The sequence below is a fragment of the Phaseolus vulgaris genome, chromosome 8, assembly GCF_051622355.1.
Source record: "Phaseolus vulgaris cultivar YP4 chromosome 8, ASM5162235v1, whole genome shotgun sequence".
NCBI classification, from domain to species: domain Eukaryota; kingdom Viridiplantae; phylum Streptophyta; class Magnoliopsida; order Fabales; family Fabaceae; genus Phaseolus; species Phaseolus vulgaris.
The window spans coordinates 55,753,027-55,763,527 of record NC_143505.1 but is presented as its reverse complement, the minus strand read 5'-3'; the positions used below and the strand labels follow the sequence as shown (position 1 = coordinate 55,763,527).

The window sequence follows — 10,501 nt, the reverse complement described above, 5'->3', positions numbered from 1 at the left end:
AAATATTAAATTACACGTGAAGATATGTAAATTATCTAAATTCACCATTGATAATAGTTTTATTAAGATTTTATGTTAATTTTTTTATATTTTCATTTTATTGTTTTTGAATATTAAATTTTGATTTAACTTGGGTGTAATCTTGAACTTTGTAAGGTTATCAAGATTAAAATTAAAGTTTAAAAAAAATGGACCAACAAACAATGTCAAAACATAATACAAATGGTTGTATGTTGGAAGTTGTAGAATCTATCACCATATCAATTGAATCCACATCTTCCATGGCAAAGAAGTTGAAAAAAATAAAATAATAAACTAAATACAAATTATCAAACTTTCAATTTATGTAATATCTAATAGATCAAAGCACCAATAGACATAAAAACTTTGTCCGCAAAGCTGGGCTTAGGATTCATACAAAAATATTAAAAAAAATTAAGAAAGCAATAGAAACAAAAATGTTCAAATCCTATAATAATGAGACACGTTTCTGCTTCGAACGCTTTGGGAAGTGCGAGAAGGAGGAAGCAATGGTGGTTGTTGTTGTACAGTGGTGATTGAAGAGGGACTAAGATGAGTGGGAGTAGGAAAAGAACATGGAGCGTGAAGGAAGAGGGTTCAAAATATGTCAAAATTTATGAGCATTTTTTTTCTTTGGATGCAACGAGTGAAAACTACTCTTATAAGGAAGTGGAAGAAAGTGGTAACGGCTCAACTACTCCTTATAAGAGAGTGGATGTAACGGGTGAAAACTACTCCTTCGTAATAAAGTATATGTAAAAAATGACGGTGAGAACTATTGAAGAAAGTGGTAACCACTCAGTAATAATCAAATTGTTCACGTTTGGCCACTACTCACATTTCCTAATATTTATTTCTCTCTCATAAAATAGACACTCCCTCTCGTTATGCCATTAATTTTCAAAATAAATTATCTTTTTTCATTCAAACGGTTGCCCCATTTATTTCAAATATTTTATTAAATTTATTTCTCTATACAACAAACACTCTCATTATGCAATTAATTTTAAAAATAAATTATTTCTTGCAATTCATAACCACTCCTCCACCTCTCTTTCAATTCATAACCGTTCTTCCACCTTTCTTTCAATTCATAATTGTTCTTCCACATCTCTTTCAATTCAAAACCGCTTTTCCACCTCTCTTACCCCACTACGTATACCAAATATTGTAGAAAAAATAAGAAAGGGCACAATGACCATAATACAATAATAAAATTAAATATTAATATAAGGATAAAATGGGAAAAAAATTAAGAGCAGTTAAAAGATGAATAAGAAATGACACAATGACCACAATACAATAATAAAATTAAATATTAATATAAGGATAAAATAAGAAAAAAAAATTAAGAGCAGAGGAGAATCCCCTTTATATATAGGTATAGATGTTAACAAATGGAATGTATACAAAATAATTATCATAATATTTTAAGAGTTGTGCAATCCGTAACCAGGTCTATTTCTAATTAACTTAATTTTTTTTTAATTTTGTAAAAAAAGTTATTTAATATTCCCATGATATAAAAATAAATAAGAAATATATTTAAATAGTTATTTATATCATTACGTAAAATGATATATTTTTTAAAACTTTTTTTATCATTTTTAATTACATAATTTTATTATTTAATAACCAATATTTATATTTAATTTTCAAAGCATACTTTTTATGTGTAAAAATTCGACACCCAAGATGTATATATGTTTCCTATAGTGTTATTAATATTAAACCTTTGAAGTATTTTCTAATATCCAAAGAGAAAAGGAAATGAAAATAATTCCCTACAGAAAGTGCATCTGGTGGAAAAAAAAATGAGTCTTTACATCTAAAAATAAATTTAAAAATAATTTTTTTACTCTAAATCCAGTCATTTTCGATTTTCTCCTTGTTACTCTTTCCATGGTTGGTCTTAATACTCCTTTAAAAAAATAAATGAAATAATAAAAAATAATAGATAAAAGTTAAATTACATCCCCTTTTTAAAATAGGGAAATTATCTATAAAACAAGTTGACTATTCATAAAAGCAAGAAGAAAGTGATCAATTAAAAGATACAGTTCAGGCTGTTTATATTATTATTATTATTGATAATAATACATGAGATTGATCGAATTATGAAAAAATAAATTAATTATAATTTTTTTGCTTTTTGTTTACTTTAAATTATATCTCTTAATATAAATGAAATAGTTATTAAACCTGAGCATATATATTACATGGTTTTGTATTTCATTTAAACAAAAGTAAGTCTTTTATAAAACACATGTCAAACGTGTTTTATTTTTGTACAGGATTCTCAAGCTAATCAGACTCTTAGTTGTAATCATGGTAATGTTGTTCAAGTTTATCAGACAGATTTAATTAGGGAAATTAATGCAGATTGACCCTTGTTCAACTAAGCTTTAGGTACGTTGAGTTCTATGTGTTTCGAATAAAGGATAACATATAATAAGAATAGAAGTAAAACTCAGGATATTTGGAACAGATTAGAAGTTACAGAATAGGTAATATTCATCTCTTTTAATTTGCTCTTAAACTCGTTAGAAAGGTCGTGGGAATATTCCATGCCTATAGACACGAGATTTTATTCATGAAATATCTTAAGTACTCTACGTTGATTTGAGTTGTCTTAATTGTGAGTCTCATCCTGAGTTTGTGCAGCAACAGCTTCACCAGCGTAATTGCAGCACCTTCTGCAACCTCCGTTGTATGTCCGCCCACCGCAACAGCCGTAACGACAGCGTCCAGGGTAACCACCACCACCATGGCCAGGGTAGCCACCACCACCGTGGCCAGGGTAGCCACCGCCACCATGGCCAGGGTAGCCACCGCCACCATGACCAGGGCGGCCACCATGTCCAGGATAGCCACCGCCATTGCCTGGGTAACCACCACCGTTGCCTCCACCAGGATATTTGGCTTCACCAACTCCGTTAGTCGCTTTAACAACCACAAACTAGTTAGTGAACCATTTACCATATATAAACAGATATTTGTTTACATGATTAAGCCTAAATTTATTACATAGTTTAAGATCAGTATGTGTTTATTTTTTAATTTACAAAAAGTAATTACATGATAGAAAACTATATATACAAGTGAAGAAGTTTTTTTAAGAGGGACACTTTAGTTCACCAACAACAAACAAAAATCAACGACAAAGAAAAAGAAGATTGGTTGCAATGGTTGCTGCATAATTATGCAGAAACTGCACCAACCAGCACCCCTACTACTATTTGTCACTTCAACCTACAGATAGTTGAGTCAATGGATGCTTTATAAATAGTTTTGTTAGTATCTTTTATTTAAAGAACAGTTACAAGAATATGAGGGAGATGAGTTATAACTTACCCTCTTTTGCATTGGTGGATGCGACCTCTGAGGAGGCCAAAAGGAGCATGGCCAACAGGCCTAGGATCAGTATTGCCATCTTCAAACCCATCTTTGAGTAGCAAAGTAGAATAGATCTATTAAAAGGAGATATGTTTGGTAAAGAAGGATGAGAAAAATGGTGGAAAAAAATCCTCTATATATAGGAGTGGAGGAAGAGAAGTAGGAAGTGTTCTCCAGATTAGGTAGTTGGCGTTTATTAATGCAATCTTATCCAGATCTAAGAACCCAAGAGATTTTATCTTCACTTCAACGTTCTTCTCTATTTTGAATGGGAAAAAAATTGTAGGTTCTAAATTTAAGCAGAGTAGTTATTGCACTCTTATCGACCTGCCAGGCATCAACTTGCACAGCACTGATAAATGGCCAAGTAAAAGATCTCCCATGCAGCATGTTATAGTTTATTATATTCTATTATATAATAACATAAAATTGTATAGAGTTTCATAAAGTAGAAAGAGAAATGTTAGATGAAACAGTTTATCAGTATGATATGATTAATATAGTTTTAAAATTGTTCAATTTTAGAAAAAAAAATATTATTTCTCTTATCGTTGTAATATACTGTAGGTTTATCAAATAACATATAATATCATTTCCAATTATATTAAGAATTTTTCTCATTCAAACTTATAACTATCTATTATCCTCTAATAAATAGTTATAACATGACTTGTTAATGATTTTCTAATATAAATAGTTATAATGTGCCTTTTTACTAATTTTTTTATTAACAAAAAATAAATTAAACAAAATAGATCATTTGAAAGATATTTCAATTTTATACAAGTTTGACTCGATCTATTTATCATGGTCTCCAATTTTTAATGGTTTTGTAGTCCCCTTATGTTGTAGGGTAGGTGCTCACCAGCCATGCTAATGGTTCTCAACATGCTGCAAAGACTTTTCTTCTGGTTTTGTCATGTACGTGTATATGTATTAGTAAAATAGTTAGAGAAAAGTATATAGGCATGTGTAAAGGGTTGGATATACTCACTATAATTTATTATTATAAAATAGAAACCAATTTTAGAGACAAAAAATAATTAATTGTTATAATGACTAAATTAGATATATTTTAGAAACTAAAAAAAATTGATTTTTAAATTAATTTTTATTATTGTTAAATGGTTTCTAAATTAATATCTAATTAGCTACCAAGATTTTTGCTACCAAATTTAGAATCTAAATAATTGGTAGTTAAAACCTTGTAGCTAATTATATATCATTTTAGAAACTATTTAACAATAATAGAAACTAATTTAGAAAAAAAAAATAGTTTCTAAAATGGTCTCTAATTTAGTCACTATAGCAACTAATTATTTTTTGTCTCTAAAATTGGTTTCTATTTCATTATTTTCTTTTAGTTGTCTTTTTTAATTTATTAATTCTTTGTTGATAAAAAAAAGAGTCAAAAAGAGTTTTGTCACCCTTATGTTTTGTTTGGATTGTTGATTGGAAAGTTGAGTGTGTTTGAATTGGAACATGTTAGGATGGATGATAGATGTGTGAAGAAAATTTATTGAAGTATTTAAATAATGTGATGATTGTGAGAGTATTTTAAACTTTTTTTATTGGTGTAAAATGTAATATTACAAAATTTACCCTTGTGCATAAAAAAAATTAAAAATAAAATATGAGTTATTTTTGTGTAAATTTTAGTTAATTAAAATAATGTAATATTAAATTATAAATAAAAAATAATATAATAAAAAATAAAAATAAATAAATTAAATAAAATAGTTTAAACATTTTTGTGTTATATTAAACATTTATTTTATTATTCATTTTATTAATTAATATTATTTAATTTTATTAATAATATAATTAAGTATAGAAATAAAAAGGATATAATTGTATTTTGTTATTTCCTAGTTTTTCTTTACAATTCAATAAAGATATGAAGAGTACTAATTCATACACTAATCGTTCCTCATTTCTCATCAAATTAATTAATGGATCAAAACATAATTCATTAGTGAATTTACTTAATGCAAGAATATTATTGGCTTTAGGATATATGTACTAAACACTATATAATATTAATTGAATATTATATATTTAATTTTCTGATAATTTCTCGTAATTTAAAATATTTTTCATACTCATAATAAACTTACCTTATATATAATATTAGCACTTATATATACTATATTATTTACTTGAATGGTGCTTGAAGCATAATTCAGAAAATAAAGGGAAATAATTCCTTAAGTGGATTGATATCTGTGAAGCTCGGACATTTCTCTTAAATGGCGTGTCGGTGTCCAATATCGAACACCGACATTCGTATAACACTTGTAGGACACGTATTCGTTAAGTGTCCAATTCAAAAAATACTTGTTAGATTTCTGACAATTGTAATACGGTTCTAACACAATTTTAAAAAGAAAACTACATTAATTTTCTAAAAATTCAAACTTTATTGTATAAATTGTTATTATGATTATAAAAATAAGAAACAATTCATCTTGAATCATTCATGAAAACATCTTTCTGCTAAAAAAATAATTTGAAACATATATGTGCACATAAATATTTATAGATTCGTGTCTCCATGTCTTATATTTTACGTATTTTCGTATCCGTGTTCGTGTCGTATCACTCTCTGCCACATAAATTGATATTAGAATTCAATATGTTTATTTAAGTAAATGTTTACGAGGTGCTATATTTAATTAATGGTAATGTAATTTCGAGTTACATGTTTCTATTTTTCCGTTTTGGATTAATAGGTTGAGAAGTTTAATGCTCAAAATTTGTTATTCTGTTGTGGACACTTTGTGTTGATCCAGTTCATGTTATGTTTCATTCTCATTTGCTCTGATTGGTTTCTCTGTCCAATTTAAAATCACTTTAAACTTTGGGGACAAGTTTAGATTAGCATAAGAGTGTAGCCAATGTCAATTTAGGGGGCATTAGTATTTGAGAACTGGACAGCGTGTACACGATGTTTTATGTAGGTTAGTGCATACAGATGCAGGTTTCTAGAACAACGAAAGTACTGGCAAAGATATTTGACTAAGTTTATCAAATCAACAATTTTATGCTAAGTGGTGACAAAGCAAGCTCCTCTACACTTAAACGTATTCAGCATTTGCAGAAAATGTGCTAAATAGCTAATGGAGGTGAGAAATAGTAGATGCAAAATGGCAGATGTTACACTAGATGTTCATCAAATTTCGAAGTCTGTAGTTGAATGATTTCCATAGATGTTTCAGAATTTTCTTTTGTAGTCAATTTATCTTCTCATGGGGGAGTCTAAAAATTGCACAATGAATATATTTTATTAGGGCCTAATACTAGTTTTTTTGTATATTTATTTTTAAAAAACAATTTATAAAACACAAGTGAAATAGTCCGTGTATGTCAGTGTAGCTTTTGCTCAGGATTTCAGAAGACTCTTATATATATATTCTCACCAGATTAATATTTTGCTCTTAAATTATCACACAGGCACAAAGACACACTAGTATTCATTCAACACTATAGTTGTGAGAAAGGTCATGCGAATCCATGCCTCTCACACGACATTTTATTCATGAAATATCTTAAGTACTACGTAAGTGCATTGTCTCAACTGAGTCTTATGCTGAGTTTGTGCATGCATTCACAGCTTTACTAGCAGCACCTTCTGCAACCTCCATTGTATGTGCGGCCACCGCAACAGCCATAGCGACACCGTCCTCCTCGCCCTGGGTACCCGCCACTGCCACCACGCCCAGGGTAACCACCACCACCAGGATAGCCACCGCCACGTCCAGGATACCCACCACCACGACCAGGATACCCACCACCACCACGACCAGGATAACCACCACCACCACCAGGATAACCACCACCACCACCGGGATAGCCACCGCCAGGGTACCCTCCTCCATAGCCTCCACCAGGATATTTGGCATCACCCACTACATTTTTCACTTTAACAACCACAAAAGGAGTTAATGAACCATTTATCGTAGAAAAATTAGTTTTGGACACCCATTACGGAAGAGAATGGTAGAAAGAAATTAATAAACGAAAATGATGGCGAAAGTAAAACTTGAAGTGTGCAAATTTTAAATGATAAAATATATATAGTAGAATAGCTTACCCTCTTTGGCATTGGTGGATGCCACATCTGAGGATACCAAAAAGAACATGGCCAACAGTCCTAGGATCAGTATTGCCATTTTCGAACCCATCTTGCAGTAGCAAACTACAACAGAGATGAGATATGTTTGATAAAAGTATGAGAAAAATAGTGGAAAAAATGCTGTATTTATAGGAGGGTAGAAGAGAGAAGTAGGACCTTTTCTCTTTACTGGTAGTTGTCGATAGCGTGTCTAATTCAGTCCTAACATCTAAGAGTTAAGAACCGAAGAGTTGTTCTTCCTCTCCAGCTGATTTGGTTCCTCATTTTCAATGGTAAAAGAAGGTAGGCTCTGAAGTTGAAACACAGCAATTATTGTAAGCTTATCAACTTGCACGTACTGAAAAGTGGTGAAGTAAAGGTGCCTACTGCTGCAGCCAGCTAGTTTTCTATCATAATTTCATTACCTTGTCCTTTCAAAATTAACTGCGGTTTTAAAATACTGATTATAGAATAATACAAGATGTATTTGATTGCTGTTTCGAAATCTCGACTATAATATTAGTATGATCGGCATTGCAATCTGTATTATACTACATAAGTGTTAATTCAGTTGGTTAAAATACATGAAATAAAAATAATTTAATAAAAACAGTAGATAATTTATTAATAATAATAAAATAATTTTTCATATTAAATGTGTATAAACTAAAGAGAAATATTTTGAAATTAAGAAGGAAATTTAATATCTTTTTAAATTCATATATGTCGTCTATTTTAATATAATATGCCAACATATAAAGTTTTAAAAGTAAATTTAAATAGGATTGTGCGAAATTCCTATAATTTAAACTTTAATTTCTTAAAATGTATATTTTTTTATTTTGATGAAAAATGTGTCAAGATTTAAAATTTAAGTCAAATTAAAATCGAATAAAACTTTAAAAATAGTACTTGAACCTAATAAATTTCTACTACTGTTGTAAATTAGAGCACACTAGTAGTTACAATCTCACTTTCTCACTTATCTTATTTTCATGTACATTTTATGCATCACTTTGGCAACTAGTTAGAAAAATCACTTTTTTTTTTGTCAGCAGTTAGAAAATCACTAATCATCTAAGGTTTCCATCTGTTTGGTTTTATTAGTACAATACTTGGTTTTTTTTAACTACTTATATCTTTCAATTTGCTTCTTTTATTTATTTTTTCCAAAATTAATTTTGTTAATTTTAAAAACTTGTAAATAAAAAAAAAAAACCTTATACGTGCCGATCAAGACAAATTTACCTTATACGTTCATCTCCATCCGGAAATTAAATTTCAATAATTTTAAAATATTTAAAATAAAATCAATTTATATCAAATTTTACATTATACATTTTAAATTCAGAATATAATAATATATTAAAAATACTTATTTTTCATAATTTTAATTATACACGATTTTAAATGATTATTTAAAACTTTAGTTTTTATTATCACTAAAAAAAATCATTAAATGAAAACTAATTTTAGATACTAAAATAATTAATTACTATTTGACTAAATTAAAAATTATTTTATAAATTAAAAAATTATTGATATCTAAACTAGTTTTATTATTAATAAAAATTTATAAAATAGTTTCTAATATCTAATCATTAGTTATCAATATTTTAGTTTTTTAATATTTTATATTTTAAATTAGTCTCTATTAGTTCTTTTAAAGACTAATTTAAAATCTGAAATATTAGTTTCTAATAAAATTTGAGTAACTAACTTAAATATCAATTTAAAAATTATTTTATATTTTTTTATTAATAATAAAAACTATTTTAGCTATAAATAATTTGTTAGGCTCTAAATTAGTATCTAATTTAGTTAATATAATGACTAATTTTTTTTTTAAATTTAATTTTTATTTAATGTTTTTTTAGTATATGTTGTCATTTTATTAATTTTTCCTAAAAAATTAAAATATTAGTTACATTTCTTTAATTTATGTACTATTAGATATAAACAAAAAGAAACAAAGTGGGTATATTTTGATAAAATATCATTTAAGTTCACAATATTAATATTATAAGGTCTGAGCCCATTAGAAAAAAACAAACACTCATAAATCCTTAGTTTTATATAGACAATATAAAAATAGCAAGGTCAAACTGTAGGTGTTACTAAATATACAAAGTAAAAATATTAAATGTGGAATAATTTTTTTTTTACATATTTTAGAGTAAGATATATTTTTTTCTAAATAAAAATACAAAATTTTATTTTATATATATGTACATTAACCATAAGAAATAATGTTAAATATTATTTTGTCCTAAACATTTTGTGTAAACTTTACCTTTAACCTTAAAACAAAAAATTTTAGTGTTATTATTTTCTAAAACTTTTTCCTAAGAATAACTTTATATTCAAATATCAAGTAATGGGTTTTTTTCTATTAGTGATTTATTATGTCATAACAAATTGACATAGCTAGCAATCACACGTAATATTTTTGTAGTGGTATACTGCGTTTTTAATTTATTTTCAACTAGTTTGACATTTTACAAACATTTTAAAAACTAGTTTGCCATTACATAAAACAAAAAATAAATATTTTAGAAACAAAATTACACAATATTTATCTTGAGATGTAAAAAAAATGATCTGACAGGAACGTGCATTTATTTTGCCATGCCGCCCATGCAGCAAAGCAGGTTTCGTTATTTAGTGCGAAAGACAACTCTGGTGATCAGTTTCAGACAGTGAGTAAAGGAGCTGATACACCATTATTTTAGCCTAAATAATGCAAAAAAGTGAAACTGAGTACAGTCCTGAGTCCACACGCAAACGTGCTTTTCATCTAACGTTTCAAATTAAGCAACTCTGCATTAAATTCCAAACGCTCCTTACAAATGTACGACTAGTTTTGGCCTTTGGGTCGTACTCTCAATCGAATCTAGATACCAACTATCTCAAAATATGTGACTTCATATACTGGTTAACTATACAAAAATTGTATATAAAAAATAAAAT

At 28.0% G+C, this 10,501-nt stretch overlaps 1 protein-coding gene across 1 annotated transcript; it reads right to left on the bottom strand.

The window, feature by feature from the left end:
• Positions 1–2,479: 2,479 nt before the first annotated feature.
• LOC137825384 (uncharacterized) lies at positions 2,480–7,648 on the bottom strand. Its single transcript, XM_068631058.2, has 5 exons — positions 7,511–7,648; positions 7,037–7,337; positions 3,745–3,769; positions 3,376–3,550; positions 2,480–2,964 (listed from the first exon to the last, which is right to left on the bottom strand). Exons 1-5 carry the CDS (start codon positions 7,599–7,601, stop codon positions 2,654–2,656), a joined length of 903 nt encoding a protein of 300 aa, XP_068487159.1. The 5' UTR covers positions 7,602–7,648; the 3' UTR covers positions 2,480–2,653.
• Positions 7,649–10,501: the final 2,853 nt, after the last annotated feature.

Coding starts and splice junctions, on each gene's coding strand:
- LOC137825384 (XM_068631058.2), bottom strand. CDS start 7,601: ATGGGTTCGAAAATGGCAATACTGATCCTAGGACTGTTGGCCATGTTC. Junction 7,338..7,510: donor ATCCACCAATGCCAAAGAGG/GTAAGCTATTCT, acceptor TGGTTGTTAAAG/TGAAAAATGTAGTGGGTGAT. Junction 2,965..3,375: donor ATCCACCAATGCAAAAGAGG/GTAAGTTATAAC, acceptor TGGTTGTTAAAG/CGACTAACGGAGTTGGTGAA.